Genomic DNA, 20,843 nt, shown 5'->3' on the forward strand with positions numbered 1-20,843 from the left:
TTTACTTTATTAAGTAGACACCACCACCATCTCTCTGCATTAAGTTATGATCTTTCTGTTATCAATGTAAAGAATAGAGACACATCAGAGGAAAAAGCTCAGAATATTGTCCTTTATACCTCAGGTACTGTGTTTAGCCTACATGATCGGTGTGAACTTATACATCAGCAAACACACAACAATAACACAGAAAGAACTATTTACTGAAAAAGGTTACCTGGGGCAAGATGCTTTATGCTATTCAGAAACCACTGGTTCTTGGATTATTATCCTGCATAATGACTGTGTTCTTTCAGGTTGGGCTGCATCTTCCATCCCAGCTTGATGTTAGCTGGTTGAAGTCTTGTTAGTAATGCACCTAGCTGAGGAGGAATAGAAGAAATAAACATGTTTCTGTTGTTACAGTACTTAGATTTTCCTATAATCATAAAGAAAGAATTGTACCTGTTGGAGGATCTGGCTGCTGAGGGCCGAGTCCTTCATGTCAGCATCAGTGTGAACCGTGATTCTCACCACAGTTATGTAGTTTTCTTCAAGATATGGAGAATAAAGTCATAAATAACACAGAGACTGTTAACTAGAACGTAACACAAAAGTAACACAGTGATCAGTTACCTTCCTGATAGCAGATGAAAGCATTTTTATTACTGCAACCTGAGTCATCCCATTTATGTTCATCCACCTCCTTTGCACAGTACTGGGTAAGATCAGCGTTGTTCGGCTCTCCGGGGGCCCAGTTTCTAAATAAGCTGTTGCTGTTGTCAGACCAAGTCCACGGCACTCGGTGCAGTCCAGTCCAAACTGTTTCAGAACCTCGTATGCTGTTAACATTGTTGTTGTCTTCAGAGCTCTCGATTGTAGGCAGGTCTGTGTAGTGCGTTCTGCAGTAGGCTTGGGCGTCACTCCATGTTAGCTCAGTTGAAATGAGCACATACGTCTTTACCTGTGGTTCTGTCTCTGCATTAGACAAAAAAGTGACAAAATTATTTTTGAATTACTATTTTACATAAAGATGTACAGGTGAAATACAATAATATTAATAATATTGTCTTACCATTGTAACATACAAATTTTGTCAGATGTTCACAACTGTAGTCAGTCCATTGTCCATATAAGCTCATTAACCCACAGTATTCCACATACTTGTTATTTGGTTCGCCTAGACTCCACTTTTGATAACCAGTCTTGCTGGTTTGACCAGTCGCTGACCATCTCCAGGAGTTCCCAGCAGAGCCCATTGTTCCCTTCCAGGCTGCTGGGTCATCCTTCAGCCCAATCCATGCACCACCGGTATCCAAAGGAGGTCTGTTCAACGCTCCAATGTGCTCCATGCTGGTGATGATAGCCAGGTCCAAGTATTTCTCTCTGCAGTAACTTTGGGCGTCTTTCCAGGTCATTTTCATGTTAACATAGTGGAATCGGCGGAGCTGGTCAGAAGAAGGGATGCAGAACCCTGGAGGTTGATGATAAAAGAACTATATTTAGTTTGGTGTGGCATACTTAGAATGTTTATGCTAAAGGCAGCCAGACATTAGACTTTTTTTTGAGGATGTGTCACATATTTCATGTTTTCAGATTATGTAAACAGACTTACCAAAGAACAGGACAATCACAGATAGAATTTGATCCATTTCTGGCTTTACGGCAAACAAAGAGAAAATCAGTATGAGAGAGGAAGTTATCTGTCCATGCTGTCGACATACAGCTTGCCATTAATAAAAACAAATATTCATCTTTGTAAAGCAAATATTATATAATAATTATTATAGATTCAATGGTCATACATAATCCAAACCAAAGTTTTAATCTATGAGCCTTTAACTTGTACATCATCACCTGACTCACCTGTTTTTCTGTTAGATAGGAACATAACATATTCAAGACAAGGGAGCAATACAGCTTTCTTCAACTTGTAGGCTGTACAACCACGTAACATTCAGAGAAAAACAGCTACCACTAAATAGGCTGAAAGGGCTTCCTATCAAATTAATAAACTAGATGGCAGATGGTGGATGGTATTTTAGTATTCTGGTTATCTGGAAGTACAAAAGCCATACTCACAGCTTTTAAATCCAACAGCCTAAAGATCTGATCTCTTTGCAGTCAAGCCTCCACTTCATAGATTTGTAGTTCAAGTAGTAGTAGAAGGTCATAGGCGTCTTTGCATATATGAAAAATATGCAAAGACGCCTATGACCTTCATCCTGAGTTTATGTAGTGCTCTAGGCAACACTGTTAAGTGCACAAGTATATAGAACTTCTGTTCTTTAGCTTGTGTTGAAAAATCACATCCTCCACAATAAATTACTGAAGTGGAATATCTTTTAAATTCAACAAACAGGAAAAAGGAACTGCAGATTGATCTGAATTAAATTCCACAGTAAACAATCCTACATGGTTTTATGGTCAGTTGTAGCATATCATGAGGTGCTTGTCATCAGATTTCTTATATCAAGATTTCAGTTCAGTTGAAAACAGCCGGCTAATGACTCATCATAAAGCAGTCATGTGTAGTGCCTTGTGTGCTCCTACCTGAAACACAGAGTAACGCTGTTCTAGTGCAGGCTCTTGTGTTTAATCCCACTCACTTTACTACCAAATCTGGGAGCAAGAACAGGATGTTACTCCCTGATATATTTGTTTTTCACTGCTCCTACACTGCGGCCCAGTTCCTCCACTCTGTTCCCCTGCTCACTTATACACATGCTTGCACCAGATGGGAATACACACTGCTTAGTCTCACAGGCCATCCCACACACTTCCAACACTTCACAGCACCAAGTGGCAAGAGAAATGAAACCTATAAGAAAGTTTCAAAAACTGTAATACCACCCACAGCCTCTTGAGGCTGGCTCCAAATGTGAGTCAATACCCACAGATCTCCATGTTTATATAACAAAACAGTGCTGTAAAAAGCAGCTTTGAGTGTCATGCAGGTGCTGACTCAGCAAGAGCATCCTACTTGTGCGACTGCCTGTGCTCTTACGTAAGTTCCATTCACCCTCCATGTCTTTGCCTGTATTTGGATTGACCAGGAGTTTAAGTGGACTATCTCAGGCACTGTCAACATGGCGATGGGCTGACTCTCCCAGACTGTCCCAGATGATTTTTCAGAAATTCTATATCATCATATTTCTCTGTAAACAACCAGCAAATGTGTCTGAATGTGCAATAACTGCATACGTTATGTGCATACTTAAAACATTGCTCTTTAAACCATTCTGAGTTGCTGAGTACTCTCGCACTGGAGGACGCGCTTCATTCAGGGTGGATAGCATGGCGCTGCTGATTCCCCCCAAAATTTGCATCGTCTCACACAACTGGTTGCATCTCATGCAGTCTAATGACATTGTTTTGAATGACAATGTCAACAGTTGCTGTTGCTGTTGTGATAATTCTGGAGGCCTTCTACTCAAATGAAAAACTGAAATGCTGGTAGACATTATTTCAAACATGACATTGTTTCTACACATACATATCCACTGAAAACACTGTAGTATATATGCCGGGCGGGCTCTGTGAAACTTACAAGACAATAGCTCTAAATGTCTGTTGGTCTGACAGAGTGTGTTTGATGTGTCTAACGACTGGCTAACGACCAACTTAACATAGATGCTTCCTCGACTTCTCTATCTGTCCTCTCTGTCTGAGATGTGAACATTGTTGGGTGTTCTTTCTCTTTGAGGTGAAGGTAGCACAGGAGAGCAACCTCCACAGGACAAGACTCAAAGTAGTAAAGTAAACACAATGTATCATAAAAATATGGCAACATGAAACATCTGCCTGTTTTTAGTTTTTAGTAGAGGTTGGCCAATTGGATAAAATTTGGGTCCAATTGACCTACACCAGCCACAGATCTCGTGGAGTTCCAGGGAATCATTAGTGAGGGTCATCTGTGACACAAGTTGCTAAACTGCTGCAAAAATAGTGAAAGAAATTTTTACTTTACTGTCACAGTGTTGAAGCTCTATTCCTTCTGGTAGATTTGCTGCAGATTTTCCTGGTGGAACATGTAGTCTTTATCTCACCTGTTGCAACAGTGACCCTGATCTACCAACACCCAAAGACTGCCAGAGGTCATGCAGCTGTAACTCAAAAACCCAAACAATTCTAATAAAATATCACAGGATAGGGCCATGGTATCACAACACTTCATCTTCATACCCATCATGGTCTGTATATTGCCACAGTAAGACATTAATAGTATCAAAGATTAAATGCGTACTAACATTGTAGCAAATTGTGTATATTCATTGCGTAGGGATTATTTGATGACATGCTTTTTTCATATAAAGTTAAATGCAAGTGTTATCTTTAATCCAGTCTTGTTGTCCCTGATAATCTATCATCCCTGCATTTAGAAGCTGGAATGGAGTTGTAGTTTTCAAATTATTCATTACTTATCAACTTTGTGTCCAATAAATGTTCTGTTCCACACATATATGTCCCTCTGCACAGCCTATATACAGTAGTTAATCAGTAACATACAACACACAAATAAGCCTTATATCTCTTCATCTGATAGCTAAAGCCAGTGAGACTCAACATAACTGCAATAAATATATAATTTAAAATAAATTACCAAACACACTTTATATGATGATAGTCGTGTTATATACTGTAGTTATGAAAACATGCAGGCTGACTAACACAGCAGAAACGTCCATTACAACTGATCACTTCCTCCCTCTTGTCTCTTTTTGGGCTGAATCTTCCATTGCAGATTGAGGTCAGTCCATCCCTGAGCTCTTAGCATGGCATTGAGCTGAAGGAGGAATAAAACACATTTATTCATAATGATCTCTTTTTAATGTCATGTTCTGTCATTTGATCGTTTTACCTGCTGGAGGAAGAGGCTGCTGGTAGCTGGATCTGTTAGGTCAGCAGCCGTCAGAGTCGTCATCCTCACCGTGGTCCTCCGCTTTGAAACTGAACAGCAAACACACAGTCACAGAGCTCCAGCAACAGCATGGACTAACCTGAAATAGCTGTGTGTGTTGGACAGTCACCTTGATGGCAGATGAAAACATACTTCATAGAACAGTCATCATCATCCCAAACATGTGCAGTACTCTCAGTCATGCAGTACTGGTTGCCCATATAGTTGTTTGGGCTGTTAAGTCTCCAGTTTCTGAAGGTGCTGCTGCTCTTGTCAGACCAGGTCCAGGGCACCCGGTACAGACCTATCCAAGCTTCATCAATGGCTGGCATTACAGCGCTGGCTGCAGTGTTCTCTGCTGTGTTCTCAATCATCGCCAAGTCTGTGAAGTTGGACCTGCAGTATGTTTGAGCTCTGCTCCATGTGGCTGCTGTTTTGATGTACACATATCTTTTTGTGTTTTGTCCTGTAACTGCAACAGAATGAAAAGAAGCTAATGTGAATCTGACAACCAGAAAACCCTTGTTACAGCATTGTTGACATCTGTGGCCTTTTCATAAACTGCACTCCATGTTTGGACAGACTTTTGGACATTTTGTCATCAGTACAGTAGGTTTGTACCACAAGTGAAAATAGCATAGACCTTTCATTACACCATCTAGCTGAATTTTAGAAACAACACACTGACAACACATAACACTAATGGAATGAAATAGTTCAACACTTCCTGTCTCCTCAGGATCTGAATATCATGTTATGTCTGACTTTAGTTGACCGATGTAACATCAGCTGATGATTATATAAAGTAACTAGAACTTTGCAAGGTAGCTATCAACCGACCATGCAGCAGTGTGACTTAGTGATGTTAACTAAAAAGTAATGTGCAATAGAAAAGGAGGCAAATTTACTGCAAAATTAGATGTACTGATTTGGATAAAGCAATGAGAGTATAGCTTTATGTTCAGACCACATTCACAGCAGTGAAAAAGCAATCAGTGGGTAAAGTATAAACACAGATCTTTTTCTTACCCTCATAACACATAAAGAACTTTTCTGTATCACAGTTCAGGTCATACCACTTTCCTTCAGTCATAGCAACACAGGTCTCGTTTCCATCTGTACTGTCTGGATTTGATGGGTGCCAGATGTTGAAAGTAGTTTTACTGGTCTCACCAGTTGTGGACCATCTCCAGGAATTGCTGTTATTTGCCATGATTTTCATCCAGGATTTTGGGTCATCTTCCAGCCCAATCCAGGCCCATGAGTATGTAAAAGTTGAGTTTAGCCTGCTGATGTCGTCCATGCTTTCAAAGGTGGCCAGGTCCGTGTATTTCTCTCTGCAGTACTGCTGAGCGTTGGTCCAGGTCATTTTCAGATTAACATAATAGTACATGCGCATGGGGAACGTGGGGGAGCTGAGGTTCAAACCTGAATATGATAGAGAGAACATTTTATTGTGTAGTAAATTAAAACATTGCTTAATAAGAAGCTAAACACAGCAGCATTAAATCCAAACCTGCTCATGTAACCTCTCCAGGCTTTGTCTCTTTCTCCCCCTTTCTGTTTACCATCATAAAGCAGTTTCTTATCCCTCAACCTTGCAAACCCTCTGTCAGAGCTGCAGAGCAACAGCAAGTTTCACAGTGCCTGACACAACGGATGTCTAACCTACTGCCGCACAGATTTTTTGCCCACGTTCTCTAGTCTACATCTACCACTCCGCCAGGCAGAGTGGAGGGCAAGCTGATCACAACCAACATTTCTTATTGTGCCATTCAATCCTGTCTAGAACTGTGCATGCAAAAATGCACATCTTTCCCTTCTCAACTTCTCTGCCATTTTGCATGATGTCCACAAAGACCAATTTACACAGGGAGTAGGGCTTATACAAATGAAAACCAAAAACACTCTTGTTAAAGTTCTCGATAAAAGCTTAACTTTCTTCACTATGTAAATGGCAGGATTGTTGTAGGAGTAACATACATATCCTGTATTTGCATTTAGTGGAAAAGTCAGATTTGATTTCAGGGCAGATACGCAGTCTTCACCACATGACTACTTGTTTGTTATTATGGTGAGTCTGTGAAACCCATAAATCACATTTCATATGTGAAATTACACAAATGATATCCAGGCCTTACCGAAAAAAATGAGTGTCAGAATCATGTGGCAGTCCATTTTCAGATGTCACTGCAAACAAGAAGAAATGTTCTCATTAGAAAATCAAGTACATCGCTTTTACAAAACAATATATTCCAATGTAAAGTTGGTCAATTAAAATGCAGGAAATGTTGAAAACGTGCCTGATAAAATATGCATATATGTCTACAGCCAGTCCAAAACCCTGATTCATTCCAATAACAACTATTTAAAGGGGAAAAATGTGAAATCACAGAGGCTTGAACCAAAATCAGCATATTTTTTTAGGTGTTGGTTTAAGGTGAGGATCCAGAAGCAGACTGCAGGCAAGGGGAAGGTGAGATTAAATAAAGGTTCACAGCACAAAGTCCAAAACTGGAAATAAACAGGCGTCTAGAGCAGGCTGGTGTGGATGGCTGGCTGCAGCGTTTCCACAGCAGGTGAGTTCCTGGAGAGGAAGACAAAAACTGGGATCCCTCAATTGAACACGAAGGTCAAGCACTAGAGATATGCACAAAAGATTCAATTGATTCATGAGGTTACAGCGGTGAGGGACTTACCAGTGACGGCTAACAATCCAGCGTCGAAGTGGAGTCCTCCAAAAACATTTAAGGAGTGAGGTGAGTTGATGAGACACAGGCGCACCAACCACCAGCCAGCAGGAAACCACACCCAGCCACTGATGGAAGGACATCCTCCCAAAGGAGGAGGGGGAAAAAACAAGCAGCAAGTGCAAAAATAAACAAACAAATAATCCACAAAATCCCCATACATAACAACAAATATCGATTCATTGTTTTCTAATCTAATTCGCTTTGGTGTTTTGTGCTCAATCTGTCTGAATATTAACAAAATCTGAAAACGTATTGAAAACCTGACCTTAAAACTCTATAAAAGACTATTAATGTAGCTGCCCTCTTTCCCCCAGCTTAGGTTAAAACATTTGTTACGTCATTCATCTGCAGTAAAGGTTCAGTCATTTTCCACAAAAATAGCCTGTAAATTGTAAGGGTATACTCACAGTCTGAACGTTGCTTTGTGAATCCTTTAAATCTGAGAGTTAAAACATCCTTTTACCTGCTGGAGGAAGAGGCTGCTGGTAGCTGGATCTGTTAGGTCAGCAGCCGTCAGAGTCGTCATCCTCACCGTGGTCCTCAGCTTTGAAACTGAACAGCAAACACACAAAGTGTCACAAAGCTGCAGCGACAGCACGGACTAACCTGAAATAGCTGTGTGTGTGTTGGACAGTCACCTTGATGGCAGATGAAATCATGCTTCATAGAACAGTCATCATCATCCCAATCATGTGCAGTACTCTCAGTCATGCAGTACTGGTTGCCCATATAGTTGTTTGGGCTGTTAAGTCTCCAGTTTCTGAAGGTGCTGCTGCTCTTGTCAGACCAGGTCCAGGGCACCCGGTACAGACCTATCCAAGCTTCATCAATGGCTGGCATTACAGCGCTGGCTGCAGTGTTCTCTGCTGCGTTCTCAATCATCGCCAAGTCTGTGAAGTGTGACCTGCAGTATGTTTGAGCTCTGCTCCATGTGGCTGCTGTTTTGATGTACACATATCTTTTTGCGTTTTGTCCTGTAACTGCAACAGAATGGAAAGAAGCTAATGTGAATCTGACAACCAGAATTCGTTTTTTTAGGCAATGGCTAATAATTAATATAAAGTCCAATATCTGCTGATAGTGATGACTTGTGCTGTACATCCCTGATGTTTGCATAATATATTTTAATGAAATATTTACACAGCTAGCAGCTGATGTTATAAAAGTGAATTTGCTAGGACATTTGTAAAATTGTCCTAATTAAACTTTCATCATGATTTGTTTGTTTAAAAAATAACACATTTGGTGTTGTCTTGAGACAAATGTGTCCCATATTTGTTAGATGATAACAGGGAAACAGCTCTTTCTGAGATTTGAGATCACATTCATGTTCAATTAAGTGACTTGGTGTAGCTAAATTACAGCTAAGATGTAAAGTTTAGCTTTCTGGCTTTCTAACATTGTCACTATCTATGCACAGTCTAAAAATGAGTATCAGAAATTCATCCACAATCCAAACTTGTTTGGCTTGTCAGTGGCTAATAACATACACAGTTGCTTTATACAGTTACAGTTTTTGCTTTTGGTTGTTGAGTTTAAGAGTTTTTTATGTTCAGACCACATTCACAGTGAAAAAGCAATCAGTGGGTAGAGTGTATAAACACAGATCTTTTTCTTACCCTCATAACAGATAAAGAACTTTTCTGTATCACAGTTCAGGTCAGACCACTTTCCATTAGTCAGAATAACACAGTTCTCTTTTCCATCTCCATTGTTTGGATTTGATGGGTGCCAGATGTTGAAAGTAGTTTTGCTGGTCTCACCAGTTGTGGACCATCTCCAGGAGTTGCTGTTATTTGCCATGATTTTCTTCCAGAATTTTGGGTCATCTTCCAGCCCAATCCAGGCCCATGAGTATGTAAAAGTTGGGTTTAGCCTGTTGATGTCGTCCATGCTTTCAAAGGTGGCCAGGTCCGTGTATTTCTCTCTGCAGTACTGCTGAGCGTTGGTCCAGTTCATTTTCAGATTAACATAATAGTACATGCGCGTGGGGAACATGGTGCAGGAGCTGAGGCTCAAACCTGAATATGATAGTATATGATAGAGTATTAGGATAATAATATAGAACTAAGAGAATATTTTCATATTGCATAAAAATAATATACATTTAAACAACTTGGGCCCTGTTCACACCTGTCATTAACAGTGTTGTGAGGTTACAGACACAGTGTGATTTCCCCAGTGAGAGGTGGTCTGGGGCAGCTTCTCTTTATCGCTGTCTGGCCTCATTCCATTCCATTCATATAACACTGTTTCCAATCTACATTGTTATAGGAGCTTTAAAGTGACAGGTTTACAGCAGACAGTGGCAAGAAAAAAATCCCTTTTAACAGGAAGAAACCTTGAGCAGGACCCGACTCATAAGGAGAACCTTCCTGCTGACATTCGGCCAGGTAGAGGAGGAGAAGAAGAGGGAGACAGGACAGAGAGGATGGAGAGAGAGAGAGAGTTTTTCCTTGCCACTGTTGCTCTTAATGTGGTTTAGGTTCTGGGTATCTGTGAAGCGCTTTGAGACAATTCTGATAAAAATGAATTGAATTGGATCAAAGATAACTGAGGTTCCTCACAGTCGTACTGGAGGCCAAAGTAATTCTGTCCAATCAGATGACCTCAGTTTTGTCTGAGTTTAACAGTAAAAAGTTGGAGGACATCCAGTCCCTTATGTCCTTTAGACACGCCTGTAGTCTGACTAGCGGGTTTGTTTCTTCAGGCTTCATGGATAAATACAACTGGGTATCATCAGCATAACAATGAAAGTTTATGCCGTGCTTCTGGATGATGTTTCCTAGAGGGACCATGTAGAGGGTGAACAAGATAGGTCCTAGCACAGAACCCTGTGGAACACCGTGATTAACCCTTGTATGAATACACAAATCCAATAATTTTGATTTACACTTGCAGTTGGGTTTAGGCATCAAACGTATTTGGTTAGCGTTAAAGTTTGTGGTTTAGGCTTTATGTAGATTATGAAAATGTTTTTCCTTACCAAAGAAGAGGAGAGTCAGAGTCAGGTGACAAACCATTTCAGCTTTCACTGCAAACAAGAAGAAATATTCTAATTTAATTGTGGGTATGACAGCTTTTAAAAACAACAGAACAGAGGAGATATTTTGGTAGTGTGGTTAACAAAAAGGGTGAATATTTTCACTGAACCAAAAATGCATAATCTATCCAGTCTTATCCAGTATAACAGGTGGACAACAACCTGCCTCAACTATAACCTGTCTCTGTACTCCGCATTCTGAGTCCATTTCTCTCTGAGACCCTGACATCACAATCTAACCAGACATTAACTCTGTGAATGCAGATTCAGTGCGCCCCTTGGCAATGCAGGGCCAGCAAATCCGTCAACAGAAGGAGCAGTTGGCATCACTGTGTCAGGGTTTCTGGGAAATGTCAAAGCGTCAGGAACGATGCTTGGACAACTGATGCAGACACTCGACGCCCCAGTCTCCCAGTCCACCTTCTGCTCCAGAGGCCACTATGCCATCGACTTTAGGACCCTTGCCGCGAAAAGCGGCTGGAGGCCCTCATTGATGCCTTCATTAATGGACTCTCGGGAAACCACCATGAGCACAACCGCTTTTTCATCACCTCCCCTCAGAATCCTGTAGGAGCAGGATTTTTTGTTGAAAAGAAGAATAAATCTCTGTTACCATGTATTGATTTCTGTGAGCTAAACAATATGCCACCATCCCAGGGCCACTTCAGTTTGCACAGCCAGAGAGATTCTCAGGCGACTCCGGGGATTGAAGGGCCTTCCTTACACAGTGTGAGCTGTTCTTTGAGATGAACGCGGCCAAATATCACTGTCAAGAATAAATACCCACTAAACCTCATGTCTTTGAGTCATTGCAGGAAGCCTTTGTGTTCATGAAACTAGACCTGCACAATGCTTATCACTTAGTGATGATCAAAGGCTACGTTCAGACTGCAGGTCTTAATACCTAATTCAGATTTTTTGGTGAAATCCAATTTTTTGGTGTGCTTAGTCATATTACAAAATAATATGGAACTGCTACCACTCTCCTGTGTGAAGACATCGTCTTAAACAGCATTGCTCCACTGAAGAAGAAAACTACAAATCAGAAGAGGCTAGCTCCGTTTCATACAGTGTCTTTCCTGGGGTTTATTATTGCGGAGGTGAGACCAACCCAGAGAAGGTTAAAGGTAGGGTAAGAGATTTCATTCTGCTGCACTTTTTGTTAAATTAGTGTAGCTTCTCTTTACAATCCGATAGCAACCAATTAGTTTGGCAGTTTCCTTTAAAATGAAGAATATGAATCATCTGTGGAAGCTATAAAACACTAAAAACATCAGCCAATCCTCCGGGTGGACCCTGCGCGGAGTATTGGCTGGTTGTCACTCTCTTCCTGCTCTGCGCGCACCAGAAAGGTACGTGCATGATGGCCGAAGTCCCAGACCGCAGCTCGCCTTCAGATAATGCGCGTCCATGTGATTGGGAGGCGTGGCTTCGGGGTAAGCTCCGAGAGAAAGGGGTGTGTGTTTACTTTCGAAATGTGACTGACTCTCACTGAGTTTTCAAACTCTCCTACCCTACCTTTAACCTTCTCTGGTCTGGTCTGGCGGTGGATGAATGGCCTACTCCATTTAATTGCAAACAGTCACAAAGGTTTTTGTGGTTCACTAACATCCTGAGACGGTTCATAAGGAACTATAGTCAATAGAGATGGAGTTCAGGGTGGGGACGGTCTTGTCATAGAGGCAAGGTGAGCAAATGTCTGCCCGCCAGAGAGCTACTACCCCTTTCCAGTTCTGAGCCTTCCCTGGTCAAACATCACTCTGAACTTCATCACAGGACTACCCCATCTAAGGGTAGTCTGCTATCTTGACAGTTGTAGACTCCTTCTCTAAAGCTGCACATTTGATTGCTCTTAATAAATTGCCCACTGCGGCTGAGACTATGACAAATCACTTCAATGCTGAATCTGAACCTGTTGTTTTAATCACAAACACCAACCAAGAGTAGAAAACAAGATACAAAGTGTACCAAAATAAAGCCATCAGAACACTTTCAGATGTAATTTACCATTTGGGGTCCTTTTATAGGTCATATTAACAAAGGAAATGGACTATTTAGGCAGGATGTGACCACACTGATGGCTCGGCACTAATCTCAGCCTTGAATGATTTTAGCCTTGGGACTTGCCTCTTATGGAGACTGCTTTCTGGATATTCTGATCCTATGAACTGACGTAACTCTAGTCTAGACAAAAACCTAATAGATTTTTAGGAACCAAACACAGAGTGGTGCGAAGGCCCTTATTGCAATCGTAATGTTTCTCCGAGAATAAAATGACGTCGTTCTCAGGGCACTGGTTCTTGACACATGGTTTGGGCAGAATATTTTTCTCGGTCAGGTCCAAGAACTATTGTATGATTGGTCGGGGTTTCAGAGTGGCCGTGGTCAATGTGGAGGAGCGGAAAAGCTTCTTCATACAAAATCCACACAGGTCAAACAATAAAGTGTCTGCCCGACCAATTGTCCAATCTATTATCATGCTACAAGCACGTACGCACCCACCTCTCTGAACATTATCAGCTTATCATCCCTCATCCACGTAAACATATAACGGTCACCTAGACTGTTTCTGCCATTGTTCAGCAGTGAAATGCGTTCAAAACCCGTGCGCTGCACACGCACGCAACGTGCTGCAGTGGGAGGGCTGTACGAGGAATTCTGTACACACGTATCTCATGAAGTATGAAAGGTGTGAGTAAACGACTGACTGGTACTTTCAGTTCATTTATGTTTCCTTACCTGTTGAAGCCTCATTTTCCGTGTAATCAGCTTAAAAACTTGAGCTACAGTAGAATATCAAGTACATGCTAATGAAAAATACTATTGCTGTAGGGGAAGGCTAATGTCTAATGCTAATATCTCCAATGTCAATGTCTCTAATGTATGAGAATGTGAAATGCTTCCTGTCAGCTAAATATCAAAGCATTGTAGTGACAGATATTAATTAATCTGAAAACATTTCTGGATCATGTCCAATGATCCAGTAATGTTAATCATAAATAAAATAAAATAAAATAAAACCATTTTAGTACAGTACATTTTAAGCCGAGAGCTGCTGGAAAAGTCGTTGTTCTATGCATAACGATAAAGATTCTTGATTCATAATCCTTGAACATATGGTAAAGCTGAAACTCTGCCTCCTTTCTCCATGCTTATACATCTTTGGTTAGCATGCATTCAAAGCTTAGCCTAAGACATTTAGTACCTCGTTCATGTGCAGCGTCATTGTAAAAGTTCAGAGATTTTGCAGCCATCACAACCATAGCCTGTAAATATCAAGGTATACTCACCATTTGAAAACAGAAGCAGTGTGTTTAAGCCTTGCTCTGATCCTTTATGTAAAGGTGGACTTCAGAAAGCGCCACACCATTTTCATATGCAAAGCTTGACTTTGGTAAAGGTCATTCTTCAGGTGCTGGGTATATTTCCAAACAACAAAATAAAACTGAAAGCCTTGTTTTGTGACGTTTTGTTTTGTGAAATCTGTTTGGAATGTTGCAGATTTCTTATTCGAACCACTTAACCCCATTTAAATGGATCTGCACTGTCTCTGCTGCATTTGCATCTGGCTTATGACAAATAAAGCTTCCTGAGCCTTTAGAGTTAAATGATGCTGCTTTGTGTGAGTGAACGGGACTGACTGGTACTTTTGGTTCATTTATATTCGTATACCTGTTAACAAAAAAGTAATTTTGCATATAGCATATAGCATATTTTACAATCAAAATTGTCTTTAGGTGCTTTACAGAGACCCAGAGCCTGAACTTCCAGGCACGCAGCAGTGGCAGGGAAAGGAAGAAACCTTGAACAGGACCCAGCATATTGCCCTTTGCATGTGCAGAAAGCACAGGCTCTCTGCATCAGCTGGATACTGGTAAAATCCCCATCCTCATAAAAAAGAAGAGTGACTTTGTATGATGTTTGTATCAAATGTAAGAAATGTATATTTGATAGTCCAGGTATAAAGGCCTAAAAGTCAGTTTTAAATTAACAGCATGTCAAGATATAACAACTGATACTCACTAAGCTAAACATGCTAACCTGCTAGTTGCACAGCATATAAAATGACACCAACGGGATAGTGTGTTTATGCAGCACAGTATAGAAATAGAAAAACAACTAACCAGAGTTTCTGGATAATCTATGTGACATTGGCTTACTGTGGGGATCACACTCTGCCTCTGTTGTCTCTGATGGAAGAGTTAAGGCGCTGTGGGAGATGCTTCGATCCTGTTGGTTGCATTATGTTCTCCTATTCATTCTGTTAGCACTTCCTTCAGATGCCTACATTTTTCTTCTGTATTTTGATTTTTGTTTAGTTTGCAAAACATTCTCTTCATTTTTAGTATAATTAATCTGCTTTTGAAAGATTTGAAATCAACTGAATTTAAGGTGGCATGAATCTCTTCAAGCTGCTGACAGTGACTTCTGTAGGCATTGTGCTATGTACTGTGTCTTCACTCCCTCTAGTGGTGAGTCACAATCAGTGCTACTCACAGGATTACAGCAGTGCAGCATAAACAAAAGACACACACACCACACGGAATACTCTTCACTTGTTTTTATTCATACTATATATCATATTTATATACTATTTTCATCAGATATTTATATACTTTATATATATATATATTTATATAGCTATTCACACATGGCAGTGTCGCCGGTAGACGAAACTGACATTTCAACAAAATGGATGACAAAAAAAGTCACAATTCAGTGCTATGCTGAAAACACAGTTTGATTTAAAAAAAAACAGGAAGTGGGAAAACAATTGATTCATCTACATGTAGCCTTTACATGATGCTGCAATGGTGGTACATTGTGTTACTTATACGTTTCTGCTCGTGCACTGTGTAGTGTTTTTTTTTCTTTAAAAATCACGAGTGTGTTACAGTGGACGTGAACATGAAATTAAATAAAACTATATTTACACCATGACGATGATCTGATGCTTTCTGAGCCAAGGGGCAGGCGATCCAAGTAATAATTGTTTGCATTAGGTACAGCCATGCATTAGCAGCAGCCATCACACATTCTTCAATACATTTTCCCACAGCTTGCCTTCCTCAGCAAATGCGTAGCAGTCAAAGTGTTGGACCAAACAGACAAGTACAGTTTACATTGTCTCTCACATTCACACGCTCATCAGAGAATACACTTTGGAATTAAATGGCTTTTGGAGGAAACATTAAAACACATCATTGACTAACTGGATTTTCCTCTATCGTTTCATAAAGCCTGTCAAATGCTCTTCTTCCTCCTGCTAGAAAAACATCCAACTGCAAAACTAAAAACCTCAGACACACATGCACAGCGTGTGTCTGTGTGCAACAAGCATTAAGCCATCTCTTCTATAAATACAGTACAATTTATATTGTTCTCTCTGCAGACCTTGCACAGTCTACTTCAGAAAAATAGAATACAAAATAACTCTTTATACATTCCAGAAACAAACACGCAACTGGGTTGGTCGAGTACAGAGGTGGGGGGGGCATAAGAGGCAGGTCCTGGTAGAGGTGTGTGTGGGCAAGGTGGAGTTAGCAGATGTTCCCCATCACCCTTTAGGAAGCTTTCATGGGTGCACCTTAAAAGAGAGCAATTCCTCTGAGTGCATGTTGTTGAGTGAACGTAGCTCAGGAAGCTTGAGCAGCAGCTTGGTAAACGTGGTAGCCGACTCGTCACCGTGGTTCTGCATCACCAGGTTTCGCAGAGCCCGGATCAGTTTGTCCTGCAGAGCCTCCACAGCATTCAGGTCCTGGATCCCAGAGCGATCTGAAAAACCAACAAGAAGAGGAAACGTCAGGTTGTTGTATAAAAATTATAGAAAAGAACTTGAGAATATAAGTGATCAATTTATACAAAATTTATTTTGTCTCGATTCTTACCGGCTGAGACCAGCACCACAGCAGTGAAGAGGCTCATTTCGTCTGCATCGAGCTGCAGAGCGGCCAGCTTCTCGCTGAACTCGCACATGGAGTTCAGAAGCTCACCAGCACCAAGTGACCGCAGTGTGTCCAGGCTGTAGCGCTTGCCACTCAAGAAGGTCACCGTCCGCTCAGCCACGTTGAACAGAGAGGCGAACCGGACCATCAGCACCTGATTTTCAAGAGAGCGAGAAAAACTGTTTAACATAAGATTTGAATTGTGCATAAAGACTCAGTTACATCACAAAACCGTGCACAGTATGTTCAGTTACATAAAAACAGAACCAGAGATGTTCCACAGGCTCTATTAGCCAGTTTGTGCCTCTTTCCTTTTAATTCCAGCTGTTATCAGAACAAATATTTGTCTGCGCACACAGCTTACAGGCTGCTCTGTTTGGGAGAGCCACAGTGGCTCCTGTATTCCTGGTATTTGAAAATAAAGTGAGCACAAACACCAGGTGTTTGTGTTTGCACTCATACCTCAAAAGTCCCAGCTTTCAGCAGGCTGACTTGGTCGTGCTCAGGAAGGTCACGGAAGCCTGGGATTCTCTTGGCGAACTCAACCACCTCCCGCACGGCGGGGGTAAAGCTCATGGAGAACTCCTCCCAGATCTCCTGGCTAGGCTTGCGTGGGTCCACATAAGGTGAGGTGTTCATCGGGCAGACCTGGAAACACACGGACAGAATAAATGAACAGGCGTCCTACTTTGAGCTGTGGATTTCAAGCTTTCAAGAACAGTCATGATTTAAACTGCTGCTCACCAAGTGTGCTCTACTGTTTACACAGCTGGCTGGTCCACTGTAACCACGTGAGGCAGTTTGCGTATTGAAGTCATGCTGTCTTTGGCTGTCTGCTGAGGCTGCACAGATAGGAGCGTTGTTGAGCTGCTGCTGGTGAACGCCTCTCTCCTCTGTATAGGCAGTGTTGGTGATGTGTTGGCCACTACTGTACATGTTGTGCTGGTAACCTCCCATATTGTTATTCCAACAGTTCCAGCTCTCCTGCTGCTCCTCCATGCGGCTGTCACACCCTGTCTCCAGAGCAACTGGCGAGGACGAGGCCTGGCCCTGCCTTGGTGACCTCTGCTGGTCGAAAGCGAAGGCACCTTGGTGCTGCCCGCTCACTGTGACAACAGCCTCGTCCTCCCCACTGTCTGATGCGCAGGAGGAGGCAGAGCTGGAGTTGGTGTCCATGGAAACCACAGACTCTGAGTCTTGTGGGCACTGCGGGGAGGGAGGGTTGGAACACGATGGAGAATCGGAAGCAGAGGACGAGGAGGAAGAGGATGGAGAGGAGCTGGCGTCACTGGACATGGCCTCCATGGGCAGTGGCGGGCTCTGGTGGCCGTGGAGCATGCTGTGCAGCTGGCTGTTGTTGCTCATCATGTTGTTCATGGCATTCTGCATCTCCAGCAGCATCCTCTGCTTTTCCCTCTTTGGAATGCGGCCAAATCTAACAGCTGAAGGAGAGGTATGACCGATGTCATTAGATCAAATTAAAAGCAACAGGAACAAAAGAACAGACCAGACCCAGGGCTCACCGTCTCTGGACATGCCCACAGCCAGACACTTCTTGAAGCGACACTGCTGGCAGCGGTTCCTGTTGATCCTCATGATGGTGCAGTTCTCCATCTTAAGACACTTCTTATACTGAATGTTCTGCTGAATGCTTCTTCTGAAGAATCCCTGTAGAACCACATTAACATCAAGTAAACAAGTGCAGCCAGCAAGAGAAGTGCTAACCTGTTTTATGTCTTATTTGAAACTTCAGCAAAATAAGCACAAACACGACTGTAGAACAAACGCAACAGTCTGTGCTCCTCCCCCGTGTTAGAGCTGCTTCTCACCTTGCAGCCCTCACAGGCATGGACGCCGTAGTGGAAGCCCGAGGCCACGTCGCCACACACCTTGCACAGCAGCACCATCCCGTTGATTTCTGCAGAAACAAAGATCATTGATGCCAGATGCTCAACATGCTTCATCGATAAGACTTTACAAGCACCTTGCATTCTTACTTGTAATGGTGCTCTTGGCCGACGATGAGGAGCGGCTGCCCTTCTCCGTGCTGCGCGGGTGGCCACTCTTGCTTGGCGGAGCGATGTCCACCAGCATGCCCACAGCCCTGCTGGGCAGCGACGGGCGGGGCGCTGGTGGAGATGAGGACAGATAGCTGCCGCTGGGGCTGCTGCTCATGCAGGACTCCGGGCTGGAAGCAGAGCCCGAGGAGATGTAGGCTATGACTCCTCCTGTGGGAGAGGGGAAAATGATACAACATTTTATTTAAGGAAACAACCTCCAGTGACGAGCTAAGGAGTAAACCACAGGAATTACAAATGCCTCTGTGAGTCACATAAACTCTTAGCAGTACAGTGAGCACACAGCCCGACACACCCTCACAGTGTTTGTGTGTGTTTCCTGGTTGGTGTATTCAGTGGTGTGATTGACCTGCTTCATCACCTCCACTGCTGTTGGATAACATGGTTACATAACATGGTCTCTGTGCTGTGTGCTCCTCTGACTTGATGACCAGACAGGGTCACTGAAGGACCAGGACCATGACGAAAGGACCAAATGTACACAAATACGCCCAGATGACAACATAAGACCATCTTGATAGCCAGTGGAGGAAATGAGTGTCCCCCTCCTCTGCTGTGAAAATACTGGAACTAGGGTGGTGCAGTTAAAAATACCAACATACTCTAAAAATATTTACAGCGTCTTTACTGGAATTAACGTGTGAAACCTCCAGTGTGTGTGTGTGTTTGTCTGACGGCAGACGATTACCTAACCCCCACCATGACTGTTCTCTTTCACAGTCCACCCACACGTGGACCTGTCATGAATTTCTGTGAAAGCGAAGCGCGAGTAGAGCGCGAGAGAAGAAATCTAGGTCAGCCGCTCGCGGTCTCTCCTCGGACTCACGTGTACCTTGCAGTCCAGCCTCGCGCCAGCAGCGCTGTGTACTGCTGCGGATTATGCAATGTTCTACGTCACGGGCTGCGCCACGGCCAATCCGCGCAGAGAGTGCGCTCCAAGGGGAACGCCCCTCAACCAATCAGAAGCGTGTACCCGAAAGCGTGTACACACACAGGCACATGGCTAGGCTACGCTGTCCATGTGAGCGGGGACCGGGGAAGTGGAACACTGTTGTTGTGTCAAATGCAAAGGAAGCACTGCTGACCCCCCTTTAACAACACGGGACAGCCACAGGCAGGATTTTAAACTGACGTCAACCTCATTAAAGACACTGTTTAGAATGTCAAGACATTTTGGAACATTCTGACACTGTGACATCAGAAAACTTTCATCCAGCTACATGTCTGCGCTCTGTGAGGACATTCATGTTGCATTCAAGACACACATGTTTTGAAGCGTTTGTAAACTCCTGACACTGCGCTGACTTTCTGCACTGTGCATGCACTTAAACACTACATTTTATTTTCAGTTTCACGGACTTACCAGGCTTGGCTGTCCCGACGTCCTCAGGCATCTCCGGCAAAGAGAAAGAAAAATGTCCAGCTGGTCTTAAAAACTCGGTCACGACTTGTGGGACTAAAATGCGCCGGTAGTTGGTACGAGTTGACCGCCGAGGCTGGAGCTCATACCAGTCTTCTATTGCGAGAACTGCTGTGCACCTCCGACTCGCTGCTGTGGCTCATGAACGGCTGCTCCGACGTTCCGCGCTTTGTGACTGAGCGCAGGTTCCAGAGAAACTCCCCCTCTCGCTGTGTGACTGCGGGTTAGTCAAGAGAACTAAATGTTCTCGATAGTGGGCTCGCCCATGTGACCCATTTGTCGGCCACGCCCCTCCGCCCGGCTGCTCGAGCCACTTTAACCCAGTGACACACTTTCAGGACAGCGGAGGAGGCGGAGCCAGAGCGCGTCTGCGACGTAACAGAGGAGCGGTAACACGGCGGTCACGTTGCACAGCACAACGTGAAGGGTGAAGCCCAGACAGCAGAGTACAGTTGTAGCGCTGCAGTCACTCTGCTGAGTTATTTAAGCGCCCCACACACACACACACACACACATTGCAGGCGTTAGATGATTAATTATTCTTTATTTATTAACGATGTTATTGATGCCATTTAGCTTTGAAACAATGTGTGCATGACCTGTACATTTTACTATTGGGACTTTAATTAACCTGTAATGACTAAACCCCCTGCACTGACATGCATTCAGTATTGCAATATGCAATAAATCAACCTTTTTGGAATGTATGTCTAGAGGACACTGGT

At 42.9% G+C, this 20,843-nt stretch overlaps 3 protein-coding genes across 3 annotated transcripts; all 3 read right to left on the minus strand.

The window, feature by feature from the left end:
- Positions 1 to 266: 266 nt before the first annotated feature.
- Positions 267 to 6,278, minus strand: LOC114448433 (macrophage mannose receptor 1-like). The gene is made up of 10 exons (XM_028425357.1): positions 5,909 to 6,278; positions 5,073 to 5,351; positions 4,841 to 4,929; positions 4,681 to 4,765; positions 2,533 to 2,583; positions 1,595 to 1,633; positions 1,055 to 1,453; positions 616 to 957; positions 445 to 530; positions 267 to 362 (listed from the first exon to the last, which is right to left on the minus strand). The coding sequence occupies exons 1-10, from the start codon at positions 6,276 to 6,278 to the stop codon at positions 267 to 269; spliced, it is 1,836 nt and encodes a 611-aa protein (XP_028281158.1).
- Positions 6,279 to 7,314: 1,036 nt separating this feature from the next.
- Positions 7,315 to 9,630, minus strand: LOC114448434 (putative C-type lectin domain family 20 member A). The gene is made up of 4 exons (XM_028425358.1): positions 9,252 to 9,630; positions 8,271 to 8,612; positions 8,096 to 8,184; positions 7,315 to 7,338 (listed from the first exon to the last, which is right to left on the minus strand). Exons 1-4 carry the CDS (start codon positions 9,628 to 9,630, stop codon positions 7,315 to 7,317), a joined length of 834 nt encoding a protein of 277 aa, XP_028281159.1.
- A 5,798-nt stretch (positions 9,631 to 15,428) lies between these two features.
- Positions 15,429 to 20,372, minus strand: nr1d2a (nuclear receptor subfamily 1, group D, member 2a). Its single transcript, XM_028426005.1, has 8 exons — positions 20,062 to 20,372; positions 18,618 to 18,848; positions 18,450 to 18,538; positions 18,144 to 18,288; positions 17,365 to 18,062; positions 17,083 to 17,268; positions 16,564 to 16,774; positions 15,429 to 16,450 (listed from the first exon to the last, which is right to left on the minus strand). The coding sequence occupies exons 1-8, from the start codon at positions 20,090 to 20,092 to the stop codon at positions 16,251 to 16,253; spliced, it is 1,791 nt and encodes a 596-aa protein (XP_028281806.1). The 5' UTR covers positions 20,093 to 20,372; the 3' UTR covers positions 15,429 to 16,250.
- Positions 20,373 to 20,843: the final 471 nt, after the last annotated feature.

The sequence above is a fragment of the Parambassis ranga genome, chromosome 16 (assembly GCF_900634625.1).
Source record: "Parambassis ranga chromosome 16, fParRan2.1, whole genome shotgun sequence".
Classification (NCBI taxonomy): domain Eukaryota; kingdom Metazoa; phylum Chordata; class Actinopteri; family Ambassidae; genus Parambassis; species Parambassis ranga.

What these genes read in the sequence shown, in the direction of transcription:
- nr1d2a (XM_028426005.1), bottom strand. Translation starts at nt 20,092, where the DNA reads ATGCCTGAGGACGTCGGGACAGCCAAGCCTG. An exon ending in TAAACAGTAGAGCACACTTG is followed by an intron (nt 17,269 to 17,364) that starts GTGAGCAGCAGT and finishes GTGTGTTTCCAG; the next exon opens with GTCTGCCCGATGAACACCTC. An exon ending in TGAAAGCTGGGACTTTTGAG is followed by an intron (nt 16,775 to 17,082) that starts GTATGAGTGCAA and finishes CTTGAAAATCAG; the next exon opens with GTGCTGATGGTCCGGTTCGC.
- LOC114448434 (XM_028425358.1), bottom strand. Translation starts at nt 9,630, where the DNA reads ATGTTCCCCACGCGCATGTACTATTATGTTAATCTGAAAATGAACTGG. An exon ending in GTTCTTTATCTGTTATGAGG is followed by an intron (nt 8,613 to 9,251) that starts GTAAGAAAAAGA and finishes ATTCTGTTGCAG; the next exon opens with TTACAGGACAAAACGCAAAA. An exon ending in TGATTTCATCTGCCATCAAG is followed by an intron (nt 8,185 to 8,270) that starts GTGACTGTCCAA and finishes TTTGCTGTTCAG; the next exon opens with TTTCAAAGCTGAGGACCACG.
- LOC114448433 (XM_028425357.1), bottom strand. Translation starts at nt 6,278, where the DNA reads ATGCGCATGTACTATTATGTTAATCTGAAAATGACCTGGACCAACGCT. An exon ending in AAAGAGACAAGAGGGAGGAA is followed by an intron (nt 2,584 to 4,680) that starts GTGATCAGTTGT and finishes TAGTAAAGTGAG; the next exon opens with TGGGATTAAACACAAGAGCC. An exon ending in AAAATTTGTATGTTACAATG is followed by an intron (nt 958 to 1,054) that starts GTAAGACAATAT and finishes TGTCTAATGCAG; the next exon opens with AGACAGAACCACAGGTAAAG.